Source organism: Ictalurus furcatus, chromosome 28, assembly GCF_023375685.1.
Source record: "Ictalurus furcatus strain D&B chromosome 28, Billie_1.0, whole genome shotgun sequence".
NCBI classification, from domain to species: domain Eukaryota; kingdom Metazoa; phylum Chordata; class Actinopteri; order Siluriformes; family Ictaluridae; genus Ictalurus; species Ictalurus furcatus.
The window spans coordinates 12,658,192-12,678,381 of NC_071282.1; the positions used below are offsets into that span (position 1 = coordinate 12,658,192).

The window sequence follows — 20,190 nt, forward strand, 5'->3', positions numbered from 1 at the left end:
TGTACAGGATTTCTGGGAGTTCTTTTGTGAAAAATGCTTGATTTTGCTGTGTCTTTTTTTCCTTCAAAATTTACAATTCATATATTCGAGTTTTTTGTGGAAAACTACTTGAATCGGCGAAACAGCAATTGCACGGAATTGTCCTGCACAGGCTTTCACAGTGACGTTTGTTGGTAAGTGAGACCTTATAGCTGTATTCATGTCCGACACACACGAATCGAAAAGGGCTTTGACTGAACATGCGTTGTGAGGACTCGTCTCAGCCCAAATCTGCAGTAATTGTGAAAAATTGCTAACTCCTCTGAATACTGAGGAGTTTGCTTGATTGTGTGTTCGTTTCACAAAATTGCTGAAAAAAAAAATTCATTAAAATTCAGCCTTGCTCTTTGAGTGGGAGGGATGGCGTCACTCTCTCTCCCCTGTTAATCACAACAGTGACACTAGCCAATTGCGGGTGTCTGTGAGCTTATGTATGTGTAAAAGGGGCAGATAGCACTTTTAAAAGATGCAGAGGAAGCAGCTGTAAGTCCTCACCTTCCCTGACTGCTAGTAGCTGCGTAATAGAGGAGAGTTAGCCAGTGGGTTGGAATTGGCAAGACTAAATTAGGGAGAGAATTTCTGGAAGAAGACATTTATGATATCAACCTTAAGAAAGGGAGGAAAAAAAAAACGAGGCTGGTGAGGAAACAGATAACTGATAACAGGAAATAACTTATTATGCAGATGTTCCATAACTTTAAATACAACTATAAAAACAGCCTCAAACTAAATAAATTTGAGAGGCTTATCACAGTGATACTACTATCTAATGATTTTTTAAGATTAATCCTGTAACAGGCAGCTGAAGATACACACAACATACACACTTCCAGCATACAGTCTAGCAGCTTGTTTTGAGCAACACCTTTTTTTTTTCCAACAGCATTTGATTCAGCAGGTTTGTTTCTTGTCACCATCGAGACACACACATACACAAGAGCTAAAAATCATTAACCAGGGTTGCCAAGTTTCAGCAAAATATCCAGCACAACTACATCTCAAAAACCACAGAAATGGCCTGAAACTAGCCCAAAGGCACTGGAATTCATGCTTTGGAAAAGGGAGACACCTTTTTTTTCCTTTTTCCTCAGCCTTTGCATGTGCAACAAAGTCACCATGGTGCACATGCATTTATGTTGCACGCACATCACCCACACCCAAACCCTCCTTTCCTGCTCTCAAGCTTTGCAATACATAATTTTTTCGATGTTTGAGGAAATGGATTAGATTTCATTCTGATTATTTTCTATAAATTAAGATATCTGCAGCGACAGAGCATTTTTAAACTAACCCGATTTGGTGCAAAACCCTCGACGTTAGCAGCAACCCTGTCATTACCTGTCCTGTCTGCTGCTCCTCCTTTACAGAGAATGTTAATGGAGCACAGTGATTCCTGTCCCAATGTGTCTCTATTAGTGCTTGGTGCAGTTCATATTTTAGTTCACTGGGTGCAATAATAACTCTGTGGAGCTAAATGGGGCAGTGAGCACGCTGCCTTACAGCTGAAAGGCAAGCAAATCAATGGAACGTCAGCTTATATGGGTCAAATAGCAACTTTTTTTTTTTTTTTTTTTAAATCACTGGTTAATCAAAAAAGGTATTTGGTATTTTAACCTAATTGAAAATGTATGGAGCTGTGATCGAGGACTTTACGAAGATTAACATCTGTTGAACAACGTTACAAAAGCTAGAGGGGGGAGAAAAAAAAAAAACCCACTAACAGCAATACGTCAATAACAGTGCAGTATAAGATCATTTATAAATATATAAATTATATTATATATAAATGTTATTGCACATTACTATAGTATACACGCCCGACAAGACCTGCTGTTTTGGAGATGCTCTGACCCAGTCGTCTAGCCAGCACAATTTGGCCCTTGTCAAAGTCGCTCAGATCCTTACGCTTGCCCATTTATCCTGCTTCCAACACAGCAACTTCGAGAACTGACTGTTCATCTGCTGCCTAATAAATACATCCCACCCCTCGACAGGTGGTATCGTAATGAGATAACCAATGTTAATCACGTCACCTGTTAGTGGTTTTCATGTTATATCTGATCGCTGTAGATTCTACAGTGATATCTAAAAGGCCTGTTTTTGAATCCATATAATGCTTCACGACAGTCAGTCATTGTACCTACAAAGTGGCCTATACGGTAAACAAATCTGATCATATGTATTTAAGGTGTACCGAATATCGCAGCGTATGTTGGTAAGGTGTATGTCATGGAAAAACAAATCAGGATTTAAAAGTTTTGATTTATTTATTTATTTACCATTTCTCCCACTCAATTACAGAAAATTGCAATAGTTAGAGTGAATGGAATCTAAATAAAAGTTTTGTAACCTACAAAGGTATTGCTTTAATGTGTTTAAACACAGTCTATAGAAACAAAGCTTAAATTGAGCATAGAGTACAGTACATCTGATTGAAGAGTCAAGGGAAAGGGTTAGGAAGTAAAAACAATCTGCACAAGAGGAAGCCAGTGCTGGTAAAACCTGCTTAACCTGAAACGCAGAACCCCTTTACTGATGACTAGGACTTGATTACAAACAGCCCTAGAAAGGACTACTGTAGAAATACAGCCATGGACAGCTTACAGACAAACACACACAGCTCTAACATGGTCACCATCAGTGTGTGCGCTTCTCTTAAATCCCACCAGAATTACTAGGAAACATAATTTATAAGTTTGGCTTTTTAAAGCTTTTTTTTTCTTCCTCTCCCTGTTTATAAAATGTATTAGCATTTTTTATTGTTATTTTTTAACTATATAATAAATTCATTCCCGGTTTGGCCCCATCAGTCCTAGGACAAAGAGAAAGATCATCTACAAACACAGGTGATGTTACTAAACCTGCTCACCTGGATAACCACCAAAAATACAAGCGCCAATTTATATAAACATCAAAGAATTTAAACAGAGCAAACAGACAGCTCACATTACACAAAAATCACATAAGATTACATCACAACTCCAAGAGCTCCAGTATTGTTGGGTTTTGCATTAAAACCAACATCAAAATGAGTTCACTCGAGTCAACAGTACCAGAGGATTTATAATAAGTAAAGCAATTCTTATCCATCAATATGAATGTATTATTTTTGTATAACTTATAAGCATATATATTTTTATTAAATGACTAACAGTAGTTCCAGTGTCTCAGAGAACTTCAACCCCTGACGCTACAGTAGGTGAGCTAACCTTCCCTCAGCTGCTCACCTGTTAGTCAACGTTAGCCTTCCAGTAAATGTTAATAAGCATATCCTGCTAATCATTTCCCACAAAGACAACTAAATCAGTTTAATTACTCTTACCTGAAGTGTCACACCCGCCATCTCTTTCTCTCTCGTAGTGTGTGTGTGGGGGGAAAAAAAGCGTCAAGGAAAGCAGGCGGTTTTGGTTTGTTTGTTTGTTGAATGCCTAACCAAATAAGTTACCTAGCTTTAAGAGGAGCCACTCTCCTGGCTAATTTAGTCGTGCTTGAATAAAACAACTAACTCCGCATGTCGATATAAACTGAAATGAAATCCTAGGAGCACGGTGGAAAATCTCGCTCACACATGACAACCACCAGCTGCCTCTCCAGGATGGAGGCTACAACTGACTGACACATTGTTACCGGTACTTTGGAAACTTTTCCCCCTTCTTTCCGTTTTCCTGAGGTTTGAAATTCCACTGACACCTCCCTGGAATCCGATTGGCTCCCGCAGCTGTCAATCACGTACACTGACCAACGAAAGTCTTTTCCTCGGCTGTGGACGGGTTTATGGAAATTTAACTGAGAAGCAGATTCGTGTTTATTTTATACTGCAGCGGTGTTGAATTCTCGATCCTGATTGGACAGAATGTGTTGATTTATTTCTATAACAGCGGCTCTGACAATATTGCAATTCAAATCGCATGTTTATATATTAATGCGCTTGCTGTAATGTCATGGTTTCTATAGTAACAGCTTGTTCAGGACTATATGATGGACTCTTCACATAGTCTAATAATAAAGGATTCACAAAAGATGTTATTTAAGAAAGGAAAAAATAAAGTTTTCTGTAAGGAGACGTCTGTTTAAGAGTTACGGAGAGAGCGTTGAGCGTCAGCACGTTTTCCACCACGGAAAAGTCTGTAGAACAGGGGTTCCCAAACTTTTCCAGGGCAAGGCCCCCCAAATGGCATTAACATTTGACCGAAGCTCCCCCTTTTGCAAGATGTCTTTAAAACACATTAAAAATACAGACTTCTGAATATATCCCCCTTTTTTAAATTAATAATTACATCTTACATCTTTACATTACATTACATTAGGAATTGATTGTGTGTGTGTGTGGTTGTCTGAAAGTGAGAATTTATTTTTCACACCAAATTGTTGAGGCCCCCTGGGCGCCCCCTGGCGGCCCCCACTTTGAAAACCACTTTTCTGGTCTCTGCATATTCATTTATTTATTTATTGTCTTATTACTTTCGTGAGAGAAAAAAAGAGAGGCTGGAGAGGGAATGATGAATGAAAATTGTGATAAGAGGAACTAATTTTAGTGATAAGGGGACCTAACTTTTCTGGCAGATGGTCCACAACATTAAATGTAACTATATATTATTAAAAAGCATGTCATTCATGATATGTCATTTATGAATGAGTTTTTAAAAATACGATCGTTGGCAAATTGTTGTGGTGTAAGAGGAATGAAAGATTTTGGGACGTACTGTTACTGGAAAATAATAAACTTTTGGGTGGTAACAGTAAATTACCATGCTTCATGTCACGTAATAAATAATTAGACTGAACTAATATGCGAGTGTATATTTTTGTTGCTGTATTTACATTTATCTTGAAGCCAGTTATGTTTTTTTGCCTTGAGCATTAGGATGCAAATTTTTACCCAATCATGAGCCTGATATTCCAAATTGATTTAAGACTTTTAACTGATTTTTAGTCTCAATCCCTGTGTTCACATACCATACTACAGCACATAAAGCGGTTGCACTTTATAAGCTATAAGACCTAGTACTTCATAAAGCTGTTTATAGTCTCGAATCTGACAGTCAAGTGCTGTATTATGTTTCGACCAAGCTAGTTATTCCGTGTGCTTTGTTTTCTGTTATCAGGAAAGCTAATATTTACTCAGTTCCAGTCACACCAATGGCTTCTTTTCAGCACTAAAACAATTACACACACACGCAATTTGCAATAGTGCCCAGAGAGGTTGACTGAGCATAAAATGTTGTGGTTATATGTTAAAAATAATTTGATCTTTTTTCTCTTAATGAGCTCTTTCCAATTGACAAAATGCCAAATTAAAGGTAGCAGGTTAGTATGTGTGTGTGTGTGTGTAAGTACAGAAACAGTATCAGATCCCCCCCCCATAATTTTTTGCACTGTGCTTCTGCCACATTACTGGCTGATTGGATAACTGCATAAATGAGCAGGTGTACAGGTGTTCCTAATAAAGTGGACAGTGAGTGTATGTTTAAAACATGTTTAATCATGATTGAGTGGTTCTCAAAGTGGGGTCTGTGATGTGTAGTAAGATGTTCTGCACTTTTATTAACTAGTGAATTACAGTGGTATTGATCATGTTAACAACTTGAATATATCTGCAATTTTAATAAAAATAAGGAAAAGTGCTGATGTGAAATATTATTACAAGTCTACATTTTAGCACATGTTTGAACCTGGTTTGGTTCCTGTGGGTAGAAAGTTCAGGAATTAAAAGCTCTCATCGCTTCACTGGCCAAATAAATATGATGCTGCATATCTGACTAATGTGTTTAATATTTGTTGAGTTATACACTGATCAGCCATACCATTAAAACCACCTGCCTGATATTGTGTAGGTCCCCTTTACGCCACCAAAACAGCTCTGACCCATCGTGGGGTCTCCATGGATCGGACTTGTTTGTCCAGCACATCCCAATGATGCCGAGAGTGATTGAGATCTGGGGAATTTGGAGTTCAGGTCAACACCCTGAACTCATTGTCATGTTCCTCAAACCATTCCTGAACAATTTTTAGTGTAGCAGGGTGCATTATCCTGCTAAAAGAGGCCACTGCCATTATGGAATACCGTTGCCACGACTTGGTCTGCAACAATGTTTAGGTATTTGAAATGTGTCAAAGTAACAACCACATGAATGCTAAGACCCAAGAACAGCTCAGATCCTTACTCTTGCCCATTTTTCCTGCTTCCCACACACCAACTTTGGAAACTGCAGTTCACTTGCTGACTAATATATCCGTGCCAATGTAATGAGACAATAAATATTATTCACTTCACCTGTCAGTGGTTTTAATGTTATGGTTATTTCGTGTACTTTTCAAATTACTCTTTGCTAGGATCATAAAGAGGTCTGTTACAGACCTTTGGAATTAAATCATAACTTTGGCCACTAGAGGGTGCTAGAAATAAAACTTTGCACAACTGCAACAAACCGGGTTCCATTACAGAAAGCACCATTTAATGCACATTGAGATTCATCAAACGAAATCAAGCTCAGTTACCTCGACAATTGATCCTATAAAATTAATCTGCAAAATGACAGGTGTAGAAGAGTAATCCTGGACCTGCTTGCTGTATAGATGCGTGTTTAAACAGCGTCGGAAATGTTTTAACTGCTGGTAAAAGTAAAGTTGTAAATCAGGTAACCCAGGGTAAGATTAAACTCAACTCAAATATAGTTAGCTAATCCATAATTCCTGCTTCTTGAGACAAGACCCTGAACACTGCGTGTTACTGTTTAGTAAACACCGTTTAAGAGTTTAAACTGTATCTCAAATAAAGTGAAAATGAAAACACTTTGGTCCACGCTCTCAGCATTAAGGCAGATTTTCTGAACGATAGTATTTTTCCAGTGACGTGTCTTGAACGAGCCGACTCTTTGAGCCGACTCTTGTAGATATATCATCAAATGGATCCTGTGGATCCTCACCGAAAATTAATCTGCATTTACGGATGCCGTGCAACTGCAAACATATTCATTAACGCAATATTAATACCATAGCGAGTAATGTATTATGTTAGCTAATGTCAGCAAATATATAGCAATATGTATTTTCTTGCCGAGTATAACGCTGTTTTGCTTGTCAAAATAGCATTATAGTCAAAGACCAAGAACGTTTCCTGGTTCTAGGTTAAACAAACTTTGCTTAAACTTCAAAAGTCACAAAATGGTGAACTAAACACAGCCGAAATTCACATCACTGGTATCTTCTGTCTTCTCGTCGACTCGTGCCATCATCATCATCATCGAGACACCACACCACGCTCGTTTGTTTACAACGTAAGTCGCGCGCGTACGTCGTTACGTCGACAAAACACCTCGGAGGACGACTTGACGTAATGACGTCACGCGCCTACTCCGCAGCGGGCAACAGAGAGAGTTGAACGATGGCTGCTTAGTGTAGCTCTCAGAGCAACCTTTTGCGCTTTGTTTTTTTTTTGTTTGGGTTGATTTTTTGTGGATATATCGTCGAAAGAACTGCACATAGTGGATTGTAAGTGAAAAGGACAGCTCTCAGGTGAGTGTGATCGAGCAGGCTGTTTGTGTGTAAGGCCTCCTCGGCCTGTTTGACGGGGTTCCGCCCTCCTCTGAACCACAACAAAAATACAAGGCTGCGTCTAAACCCGCATACTTACCCTATATACCAACCTCGCATACTAACCCCGTACACTTACCCCACACTAAATCTAAACCCTGTCTCACTCTGCAGGTTTTCCACACATACTACTTAGTATGCTAGTATGCGTGTTCAGAGACTGAGTTAGCCGTGACAACCGGCGGATGTAGCTAACTTTAAAAAAGAAAGAAGCTAAATCCAGTGTTTTGATTCTGTAAAGAAATAAAACGGATAAGCTACAGGGATTAAAATAACTTTTAAAAGGAAATAAAGAGAATGTAATCTCTGTGCACTTTGTTTAGATATCCTCAGGCGGTGGTGCTTTAGTGTTAGTCGGCTAGCAGGACAGTTCACAACCCGCCTGCCAAGGACACACACTGCCAAAACAAAACAGACTGCCTTTTCCTGCTATCAGTCTGAGCCACATTTTACAGCACGATACTCGTTTCTTTATCTGTAGCTGCAGCTTCTGCCCATGGGCGTGGCAGCAGGGGTGGCACAGAGGGGCAAGTTGCTACTGTCTGAAACGTTGATGCCATCCCTTAAAGGAGAAAGCCACCCTGAATCACATTAAATACGATTATACTGAAACATTTGTGATGTGTTTAGTGATTGTGGTGCTGATGTGTTTTCTTGATTTCTGTGAGAAGTCGTCGGTTGTGTGCCACTCTTACATCACAGGGGGACATTGGTAAGCAGTTACAGTAGTGTTTAGTAGGAGATCCAAAATTTCAAACATAAGAGTCAGATTTCACAGTTCGCTCCTAAAATAACAAAAGCACAAGAGTGTCTTTTCTTTCTCTCTTTCTCACACACACACCATTTTCCAATAATGTTAAATGTCATATTAATCAATCCCTTCAGGATTTCGTGATCACATTCAACGAAAGTACAACATTCAGAGAGGCTTGCAGTTTTTCAAAATGGCCGTAGTTTTGTGCCGGGACGTGTCGTGTGACGTCACCACAACGCGCATCCAGTCGAAGCCCTCTTCGATTCACGTGCGTCGAACATGAGTACAGTTAAAAGGTCTGATTTACCAACAAACATCACTGCGTAAGACAATCCCATGCAATTGCAATTTTGGCAATTCGAGTAGTTTTCCGCAAAAAAAAAAACGCACAAAAAACTCCCAAGTTTCATCGCAAATTTAGAAAAAATGCAGCAGGAAAATCGAGCATTTTCGGTCGTAGCGATCACAAAAAAAAACTTCTGACTTCATCACTGAGAACTCAAATGCCCTACAGACAGCAAATGTTGTACCCAAAGTCCCAGAATTCATTGTAGATTTATGATGCGGTTGTGCTGAGTTACACCAGAGGTTCAGCTCGGCTAGTTAGTGATCTATGAGATGACGAGCGATGTGAAGGTGATGTCGGTATTGGTATAAAAGTTGAAGCTTTGGAAACCGACCTGTTTGAGCTGAGTGTACAGATAAGGTGGTGAGGGAGCTGGACAGGCTGAAGGACTAAAGTGCCGCTGCATCAGTCTCTTTAGGTGGAGATTACTGGCAGCACAATCAGCAGGTGCATTGTAGGTAATGCAGGAAACTGCTAACCAAAGTGAAAAAGACTAACACATCAATGAAAGAAATTTTTTTACAAACTAAATCTTGGACACGTTGCTAATTATTAAAGTTAATATGCAAATCGTTCAAGTGGATTTCCTTAATATGTGACCTCGAATCTCATCTCTGAGAGGCGGAGTACTGCTGTTCAAGTCATGAAAATTTAATAAGTCATATCTACCCTCAAAAACCCCCCAGATATCTTGTGCAGCTTGCCTCTTTTGCCAGCCCATGTTTAAAAACCTGAACACAGCCCTGTTTCTGCCTGCAACAGTAGAAGAGCACACTTTTCTTACAGTTATGTGTTATTCTACAGATTCCTTACTGTTTGTAAATGACATGGCTGTGGTGATTTATTAAGGTCACATTTTTGCAAATTTGGATGTGACCGTATTTCAGACTGTGGGCTTTCAATCATATGTTAAATCCTAGTTTCAAAACAAAACACAACCTTGTTCTCATTGACAAGATGAGACAAGAATAACTATGTGAATCAATTACCAAAAGGCAGCTATTCAAACCTGCTTGAAAGCGTCTGTTTATCTGCATCTCACCATACCATGTGTTGTTTAAGGACCACTCAGCAAGGTTTGTCCAATTTAGTTCAATTTCACATGTATTGCACTTTTTAACAGACATTTTCATAAAGCACAAACTAATCTAGATCTAATTTTGGATCTCTAATTGCATGTCAGAGAGGGGGGAAATAGGGGAAAAACTCCCTGAGATGACATGAAGAATAAACCTTGAGAGGAACAAGATTCAGAAAGGAACCCATCCATCACCAGTGTGTTGAAAGGAAGTTCAGAATGAGCATCATAGTCACTATAATTACAGTGTCCAGGTGAGACTATCCACTCAAGCAAAGGTAAGACTTGCGCATAAATTGCTTTAGGGACCGTCCACAGCAGCAGAAGATGAATCACAAGTGCTGAATTAGAGCATCAGGAGTAATCAGAGGAACCACAGTAGTAGGAGCGTGTCAGGATCTGGAACCGGCATTATATTGGGCAGCAAGAGAACACATACAACATGTACATCTGAAGAGAGAGAGAGAGAACAGATTATTAGTAAGTTCTGATCATACAGTGGTTCAAACGGGTGTATGTTGTGTACAGAGTGCAAAGCAGGACTTTAGCTTTGAATGAGGCAGATTATTTCAGATAGGGCGGGTCTTTGTGCCACGGTGGCCTTCAGACTACAGGCTACGTCCACGTTAATCCGGATAAATTTGCAAACGCAAATCTTTTTCTCTACGTTTTGGCCTTCCGTCCACACTGAGACGGCGTTTTTTTTTTTTTTTCTTTTTTGTCCAGCAAAAACGGAACTTTTCGAAAACGCTCTCCCAAGTGGAAAAATTAGAAAATGCGGTTTTCTAGTGTTGACTGAGAAAACGGAGATGTTCAAAAACGATGACGTACCCTTCAACTCAAACAAGATGGTGGACGATGTTGTACTGCAGTTGTTGTATCCAGTTTTGATGGCTTTGTTAAAGATAAATGTCACTTTGTATAACCTTCAGATTGCATTTCTAAATAAACGGCTGATGGAAATGACGCAGATCAAAACTTCTTACGGTTTTACACACGGTATAGGGATGTAAGCGTTTTCAGGTGCTTCAGCGTGGACGAGCAATTTATGGAAAACGTTTGAAAACTGAGAGCGTTTTTAAAACAAAAATGCAGTTTTCAGATGTATCCGGATTAATGTGGGCGTAGGTTAGATTATGTGACCACGAGGACAAATCTGGGGTGCCAGAGAAGATGATTTGCTTGTTCACTTGCTGCTGTTGTTGCCTTACCGTACATTTACAGTCACACTAGAAAGCGGTAAGGCGACGGCTCTCCAGTCCATTCGTTTTCTGTATACATGCAGGATACAGAGCTGCGATTTCAGCAACAGTGCTAAAGCGGCAAAGGAACAGTGCAGCAAGCAATATCTGACTCTGAAATAAATAAGCAAATAAAATAAAAAACCCCAAATAAATAAACGGAACGCGACAAATTCAAAGGATTGGTGTGAATAATTGTGCAGACCAATCCTTTGGCGCAGGGGTTTATTTATTTATTTTATATATGTATGTTTTTTTAATTCCCCACTCACAACTTTAGTTCCTGCTTGCAATGGGAACAGTTTACTGTTTGACGCACAAAAAAGTAAGAAGAAATTGTAACCGTGGTTTCGTTTAGTCTTATCCTGTTATATGCAACCCTCTCGTTAAATGTGTATAAAGACATTTGGAAGGAAGTAGCACAGAATTGCTGCCTGTGGTGAGTGTACATAGCTATTACAGTTTGCTTGCTTTGCTAATCTGCCAATGCTGGTAGTCCCAAGCCTAGCATCCATCCATCCATCTGTGCTGCTTATCCTATACAGGGTTATGGGGAGCCTGGAGCCTCTCCCAGGGAACTCGGGGCACGAGGTGGGGGACACCCTTGGACCGGGTTCCATCCCATTGCAGGGCACAATCACATACTACGGACAATTTGGAAATGCCATTCAGCCTACAATGCATGTCTATGGACCGGGGAAGGAAACTGGAGTACCCATAGGAAACCCCCGGAGCATGGGGAGAACATGCAAACTCTGCACACAGGGCGGAGGCGGAATTTGAATTTCTAATTTAAAAACTTTTGTATGTGATCTGTTTATGAAATAGGATTTTTTGTTTTTGGCAGCATACAGAATATCAAACTGTCACTGATGGGTTAATTATCATCCAGGCCAGACTTTTATCACACTTCAGCACTAATGCGAGAGTCATATGATCCTGTTGGTTAAAGCCCTCCTCTGTATTATGAGCACTCGCACGCTAAACCGACTGCCTCTCTGGACGGCGTTTTATAAATCAACAATCTGTGATCTGTGTTTGTGGTTGCGGCAGCCATTTTATTTCTGGAAGGGAATATTACAAGGTGAGGCTTGTTTTTAAAGTCTTTTTCGCAGCATATCTGTTTTGTGCGATTGTAATACCAAGGTGTTGCTTTATGAGATGTAGATGCTTGTGTATTATTTTTTTCCATCTAAACACACTCCCTGCGCAGAGTATCCTTTTATTATTGTGTAACACATTGAATTAGACGTGCTCGGTTTATCTGATGATGAGTCGAGGATGGAGCTTTATTAGTGGAAGTCCAGGTTCAAAGGTCATGGGTCAGTGTTATATGGTCATTATGGTTCAGTTAGAGGAAGTCATGCTCTGCAGGAATTCCTCGTAATGTGTCGTGTGTTTGTGTCATGCATTATTGGTGCTAATCAAAGCCAGTTTGAGTGTTTGAATCAGCAGTGGTCACCGGAAAGACTGCGGCTTTTCTGATTGGCTGTTCAGTGCACAAGAAGAGAAACGGAAACGAGCAAAAAATACTCAACAAGGCAACTTCTGCTTTAGGTAGCTCTATTTTTGTTTTTTGTTTTAGTGAAATGGTTTTAGTTTTGAGCAGTACATTTGAGATGAAAACAACAGTTGTCATATATGCTAGACCTCTGGTACACCACAAACAGGCAACTATTTCAATATATGAGTATAGTAGTAAGCCAGGGGTGTCCAATCTTATCCGCAAAGAGCCGGTGTGGGTGCAGGTTTTCATTCCAACCAAGCAGGAACCACACCTGATTCCACCTGTTTAATCAGTTGATCTTGGCTTTCAATAGACTCAGGTGTGGCTTCTGCTTGGTTGGAATGAAAACCTGCATCCACACCGGCCCTTTCCGGATGAGATTGGACACCCCTGTAGTAAGCAATCTGGGATAATCCGTGAATGCTTCTAATTTCTTTCATTTCACTTCACTCTTTCCTTTCCTCATTTCTGAGAGTGCAATGAATGAAAACAAGGACAGGAGGAATTGAGGACGAGTGTACTTGCTGTGTTTTAGGGAGGAGGGAGGAAACCAGAGGAAACCCACATGGACACAGGGAGAATATGTGCAACTCCACACCGACAGTAACCCAAAATCAACATCAAACTGGGATTCTGGACTCGCTGCACCACCATTTTAGTCTGTACAGGATTTTACTAGGACTTCTCATAGGTGCAGATCATTGGTGCAAATTCAGGCACATCAAAAGTTTTTTTTTGTGCTGTTGTGGCTTAGTGGTTAGCACATAGATTTACCTCACACACTACAACAAAAATGACTTCTGCATACGAAACACTTGTGTGTCTTCGCTCTAGATGCTTCCTCTCTTCTTGTTTAGTCTCAATGCATTTTAAGAACCGGAACCTTCTTAAAGATGGTGGATTCATGGAGGTATCAATCTGAGTGTTGGAAAATCGCACTCTGGTCTTCTTGTTGGGACAACTCGGCACAGAAGACATGATGTGATTATCTTTGGCAGTTCTTGTTTGGTGAATCATGGCACTAAGACAGTAACGATGGTTTGGGACTGTTCATCAGGTTCTCCGCTATCCAACGTGTTGAGATTTCTGCAGCTCCACCAGCAGGAACGGTTCTGTTTTCCCAGCCATGTGTGCATGCGAGGTCTACTACACGTGCATGTCTGATGTTGACATTATCTCCTCTGGGACTCACCTGGAATCTCACATCAGATCAGATAACGTTCAGCCCAGCAGGTCTGCTCCAGGGTCAGTCGTTTCCCACTGCAGTGCTACAGCAAAACACTTGGGTCTCTTGTAGTTTTAAGGCAGGGACAAGATACATAAGGTATATGAAGTGCTTCTTGAGTGAACACACCACACGGGTGGGAAATCTCTTCGGCCTTAGTAGCTTGATTGTATTTTTTTCAGTCTGCTTGGTATAGTTGGACTCTGTGGCAGAATGTAGCTGTGTATAAAGTGCTTGAGGCTGCCTTCATTTGTATGGAGACAAATAAAGCAAATTGGAGCATGGGAACACTGACATGATACTTTGGAAGGTGTGTCTCACAGACGCAGTGTTATGAAGAAAGTTCTGATATGCACACATGATCAATTCTTTAGCTAACCCACTGAGAGAGATAAAGTTGCCTAAAAAGTAGCTAACGTAATATAATATCATATGCTGAGCCAGTGCATTAATACAGACTTAAGGGAAATGAATGAGTTTATGGTTATTTATACTCTTCTGACAAAGTTTGTGCCCTCAACAAAAAGTCAGCAAATCATTTGGCAAAAATCTTTGGCTGTGAGATTTCTTGTTCTGTCCTTGCATCGCAGGTTCAAGATATTATTTGCAACCACTCTTGATTTTGCCCGCATTCTTCAGTATTTCCACGTACGCCACTGACGTTAGTGCTGACGGTATGATTTGTCTTATCAAATAACTTGTATTCTCCTTTCTGTTTTTATCTGCTCGAATATTCAACAGTTGAGTGTTTTAAATAACTCGTTGCCTTCGCGTAATAATGGTGTGAGTCTTTTTCATAAATCGTTCCTTATCACGAACCAGCGTTATTATGGAAATAGTATGCTGATCCATCAGCAGTGTAGTTTCTCTTCACATGGATTTTTATCAGCTAGGAATAAAGGATAGTGCTACTGGGTTTAGTGATTTCCACCACAACCTCTAGCTGAACAGGACTTCTTTTTAAAGAAAAAGGTAATAGTAGGGATGTGCCCTGCGATGGATTGGTACACTGTCCAGGGTGTACCCCGCCTTGTGCCCGATGCGCCCTGGGATAGGCTCCAGGTCCCTGTGACCCTGAAAAGGATAAGCGGTATAGAAGATGGATGGTTGGTAATAGTAAGGAATAACACTTTATGGACCATACACGCAGGGATGATGTGATGTGCAGTAGTAGCTCAGTGGTTAAGACTTTGGACTGCTGCTTGGAAGGTCGTGAGTTCAAATCCCAGCACTGACACTGTTGGGCCCTTGAGCAAGGTGCTTAATCTTGTACAAATGCCAAATGTAAACGGGATACGGCTGTGACGCCACGTATCGTATTCGTATAACAGCACAGTCCGAAACGTGCTGCACTGCTTAAACCACAGTGATTTGCCAACGATTATAATTTTTTACTTCTTAACGAAAGGCACATAACGATTTTTAAAGGTTTACATTTAATGTTGTGAAACATCTGCAAGACAAGTTAGTTCCTCATAACACTTACATTATAACAACGCGGAACAGCATCTCCTTTTATTTCTTTGAGACAAAAGACACAGCTTGTCAGTAGGGATGCACCGAATGTTCGGCAACCGATATAAGAGAGAAGGCCGAATAAATTTGACCGAACAATGACGTGTTTGATGACGCGACCAAATAGCCTAATAACCAGAGTGAGACGTGCGAAGCGTTAATTGCATTAAACATGTCGGCAGTGTGGAACCATTTTAAAGTGTCAGAGAAAGATGTAAGAGTGCCCGTTAAAGAAGTAGGCGTATGTCTAGGACAATTATTCATTTGTTGTGGGTCCATCCACTTTTTTGCACTCTTGTCAATGCACTTTTTTTGTTGTAGGCTACAGAGTGTTCCATTCTTTCAGCAGTCAGTTATAGACCTAACATAGGCTATTCAAGGGGGGCTCAAAGATGACCACATCAAAATATTTTTATTTTACTAATTTATTTATTTAAAGTTATATTGTACCTTGTTGGTAGCCTATGCCTGCTGGAATGAAAAAAAAAGTTCAATATTTCGAAATTGTAGTTTTTGTAATTGATTTTTTCTTTGAAAAGCAAGACAAAATAGTAAAAAGCACATTTTGAGTTTAATTTATGAAATGGTGAAAAAAATGGCAAAATAAATGGAAAAAACGGCCTTCGGCCAAGTTTTTCATTGTATTCGACTTCGACTTCGGCCAAGAATTTTCATTTCGGTGCATCCCTACTTTTCAGTTTACAGAGAAGCCAGAAAGCATAAACTCCTCTGTCCTGAAGACTTTCTTTCCCATGCTGGGAAACCTTACACACTTCCCTGACTGTTTCAAAGCACTGATACCTGAGACGTCGTCCATAAATCTTTCATAAATGCCTCCTAACGATAAGCTTCACCACCACAACATGTTTTTTGTGTGTGTGTGTGTGTGTGTAAAACACCACCATATTTCTTTTAAAATCTTTATTATTAGGCTTGGATTCTGTGGCATGTCTACCATACAAGTCCCTGTGTATGCGTTATCCAATGTTTACAAACAAGTCTATTAATATAAATCTACCATTCATGTTACAACTGACTGACCAATCAGATTTGAGAATTCAGCCATGCTGAGGTATAAGGATAATTATTCCATGAACCTAAGTGCAGAATGTGTAAATCCTGGTTAGCTTTTTATATAGATTGTGTAATGACCACATTTGAAGTTCCTGCTCTGCCATGTCTAGACTTTCTCTAATCTACATCTTTCTCTATTGATGATTTTTCTTTTTGTGTGTTTCAGTGCTGACGAATATTCACGAGATTGAGATCCAGCAGAGAGACTCTCTGGAGAGCCACGCCTCCTCTCCAAACCCCTCCTCCCTCATAGGGGCCATGGTGAGTGTGTACTCTATACAGGCTCCTTATGTTGAATCAGGATGATGCGTTAATACGTACGGATCTTAAGGAAAACAGTGCGTATCTTTACACGTGTGTACATTTCAGGGTGAAGAGGAGCAGCCCAGCCCGGAGGCTGGGAGTCCGGATGTGGAAAAGGAACATCTGCAGGCAAGATAACGTCTGCAAGCAGATATACACTCGCCATCCACTTTAATAGGAACACCTGTGTACAGAAACGGAAACTGTTGCCCTCCTGGGATTTTCACACACAACAGTCCCTAGAGTTTATAAAGAAATTTTACAGCGGCAGTTTCTGAAATCTTTCACCAAAGACCATGCCACGGTTAAAGACACTGAGATCATGTGTTTTCCCCATTCATGTTTCATGTGAACGTTAACTGAAGCTCTTGACCTGTATCTGCATGATTGTGTGCATTGTAACTGCTGCCACATGATTGTCTGTTTGGAATCAGCAGGTATACAGGTGTTCCTATTAAAGTGGATGGCGAGTGTAAATACACATGTTTATCTTTCTGAACATTCTGTTTTAATCATTGTATGCGGTTGTGTGATGGGTGTGTGTGTGTGTAGGTCCCGTTCCCGGTGCTGCACGGCGAGTGTGTGGAGTATGTCGAAAACACAGATGAGGTCGTCATCGCCTTGTCTAGCTACCGCCTTCACATCAGGTTCAAAGACAACATTGTAAACGTGAGTCTCTCTTTCAAAAGCCTTTGTTCTGTTCATGTCTGTGGTTTTTGTTTTAGCGGACTGCTAAATGTGTGGGAAAGACGGAGCACGTTTTTATTTTTTTGGTTTATTTTGTACGTTTTGAAAGGCACCAGGCAGATGGTGCGAAAACGGCATTCATCAGACGGATACGTCTCTATAAAAGCCTGCAAATCCATTCCCATTGAGTCTGTCATGTCGAAATGTATCTGACCTTTATACCGATTTCCTCTTCTAGCTCACATTCTTCTCTTATCGCTCTCCATCCCTCTCACGCTCTCTCAGGTCCCTCTGCAGCTGATAGAGAGTGTGGAGTGTCGAGATTTGACTCAGCTTCACCTCACCTGTAAGGACTGCAAGATTGTCAGGTGTGTATTAGTGCGTTCCGCCATTGATATTTTAATATTAAGAACATTACAACTCTCAATTGCATTTCTGCACTCGAGTTGTACCATGTGTAGCTACAAATTTTACTAAATAGATCGTCTGTGCTGTATTTTGCAGCGTATACCGATAATCTAAACAGCACATGGGCACATGGTGCTTCAAACTGTAACCCAGTACCGTTCTGGAGCTTGTAACTTCTTGAAAGTTCCATCCATCACCAAGTGTAAAGTGACCACCAATACAGATACTGGTGCACATTATATTTACTAAGACAGTGCAAAGAAGGATACGTGTCATGCCCTGCATACTTGACTTATGAATCATGTTGTTCTGGTATTAAAGTGCTGATCTAGTTTAGATGTTGAGATATGGCCTTTTAACTGTCGCTTAAAAAAATACACCATTTTACAAAATGTGTAAAACAGAACCTAAATATGAACTTTCTCCTCTTTGTTCATGACAGTTACATGTGATGTTGTCCTACATGTGCAAGATTATACGTAGTGATTTGTTAAGATGAATTTGAAGAATTTAAGAAAGTTGCCTAACATTGTATAGATTGTGTTTAAAGTAGTAGACATATAATAGGTCTAGAGCTACTTAAAAACTAAATTCATTTGTGAATTAAAACTAGAGAGTTTTATGAGAATTTTGTGCCCTTAAAATAGTCACTGGCAAAAAAACTTTGAACACTGTAAGTGTTGATGAATGGTTATTTGGTTAACAGCTAGGAGAGCAAGATAAAGGGCATGTTTAATATGGTGTAATTGAGTATCGGTTTTGTGGCAATTTTCTTTAAGTAGGGTGACTTTTTAAATATTATTAGTTGAGTATTGCAAGTATTAAAACTAAACATCATTGAGGTAAAATATTTATTCGTGCATATATTATTAACACTCGGGTCATGCTGTACAATGGAAACTGAGCGTTACACATTATAGATGAATGATTAAACGATTGAAAAAGTATATAATTTTGCATTGAGAGTTCATTGTTTGGTTATTTATTCAGAAACTCTCAGAACTCGAAAGGGTTCACAAACTTTCAAGCACTACTATAGCATTAGAGTCTTTTGGTAAGAAGTTTGACCGGAAATTCAGTGCTCATGTGCACAGACAATCGATCAGTATACTCCGTGCGTCTTGGATTAGCTGACGTCTATTTTATACTCGGATTCAGTATTCGTTTTAACGGAGCATTGAATATATATTTCAGATTTTTTTTTAGACTTTGGGATCGTACTTGCTGGTTAATGTTCAGTCATGTCTCTAAAGGTTTTGTGTGTGGTGTCTAGAATGAACCTGAACACTGTTCTGTCTGTCCTCAGGTGTGAGTTCAGCTCGTCAGAGCAGGCTCAGGACTGGCTGCGGCGTCTCACTTCAGCTCTACACCCTCCCACTCGCCTCGACGAGCTCTTCGCCTTCGCCTTCCACACCTGCAGTGCCAGCGTACCAGCTGAGCGAGACCTGCATGATGAGATTTGCCACGCTGGTACAGGTTACACAACACATCAGCTCACACACGCTTATATAATTACACAGATTTACAGGACTTTAGACTGATTTCTCTCACTTTGGGTTATTGGGAGGAAATCCACGTAGGGAATCGCTGCATTATTGAAAGAGTTTAGTCTGGATTTACAGCACTAATTTGGGAAGTTGACCCTTGTTGGTTCATTGAGGTTTTTTTTTTGTGATGTCCTCCAGGCGAACACGTGAGGAACCGATTTAAGTACGAAGTGTGCAGGATGGGCTTCGACACCCACAGTGCCTGGAGAATCTCTGACATTAACAACAATTACAGGTGACTCTCTTTCTCATTCAAAAGGTCACTATTTCAATGGAGAGGTTTGTATAAGGAGAAAAAACATTCTTACTTTAAAGATTCGGCATCATTGCACAAAATGTCAATATGTCTGAAGGATTATGCATGAAATTATTTTTTTTTTTTTTTCCCTCAATAATTCACAGTTCCAACATTCTTACGGCAAAATAAACTGCTGTAAAAATCATTTTCAATTAAACTGGAACTGTAGTGACAACAAAGGTTTAGCATTCAAAAGTAAGTGAGCCTCTCATGTTACAGCGGCACATACAGAGCAAACTTTAGCAGCAGCTATTCACGTAAAGCACAGAAGGTTGTCACTTTGTTGAGAAATCCCAAAGAGGTGATCATTACGTTTTAATAAAATTGACGTCTAGGAAGATATTGCATTTCTGAGGATAAAGAAAACACTGTTTTCCACTCGTATTCATGCAGGAATAATTTGCACACGCAAAACTTAAATGACTTTCTATTGTGTATACATTCTCACTACAAAGGGTACAGCATGATCACATTATAGATCCTATGTAGCGCACTGCAAACCCTCTGTTTCTTGGGATTCAGCCACAGAAAAAGATCGACTATTATAATAAGATCCTGTTGGAAATGGTTGACTA

At 40.0% G+C, this 20,190-nt stretch overlaps 2 protein-coding genes across 4 annotated transcripts in view; one reads left to right on the forward strand and one right to left on the reverse strand.

The window, feature by feature from the left end:
- Positions 1–3,687, reverse strand: part of pkn3 (protein kinase N3) — a 22,742-nt gene extending 19,055 nt beyond the window's left edge. Inside the window, exon 1 of the mRNA XM_053617988.1 lies at positions 3,362–3,687. Coding sequence (XP_053473963.1) covers positions 3,362–3,382 — 21 coding nt within the window. The 5' untranslated portion in view covers positions 3,383–3,687. The remainder of the gene's footprint in view (positions 1–3,361) is intronic.
- Positions 3,688–7,362: 3,675 nt separating this feature from the next.
- The window catches only part of LOC128603897 (myotubularin-related protein 3), a 28,608-nt gene continuing 15,780 nt past the window's right edge, over positions 7,363–20,190 (forward strand). Inside the window, exons 1-8 of one of the 3 annotated variants that reach the window (XM_053618663.1) lie at positions 7,363–7,554; positions 9,916–10,064; positions 16,539–16,633; positions 16,742–16,804; positions 17,228–17,344; positions 17,648–17,730; positions 19,077–19,246; positions 19,456–19,552. In XM_053618663.1, coding sequence (XP_053474638.1) covers positions 16,631–16,633; positions 16,742–16,804; positions 17,228–17,344; positions 17,648–17,730; positions 19,077–19,246; positions 19,456–19,552 — 533 coding nt within the window. In that variant the 5' untranslated portion in view covers positions 7,363–7,554; positions 9,916–10,064; positions 16,539–16,630. The other 2 variants (XM_053618661.1, XM_053618662.1) reach the window with 2 other exon arrangements.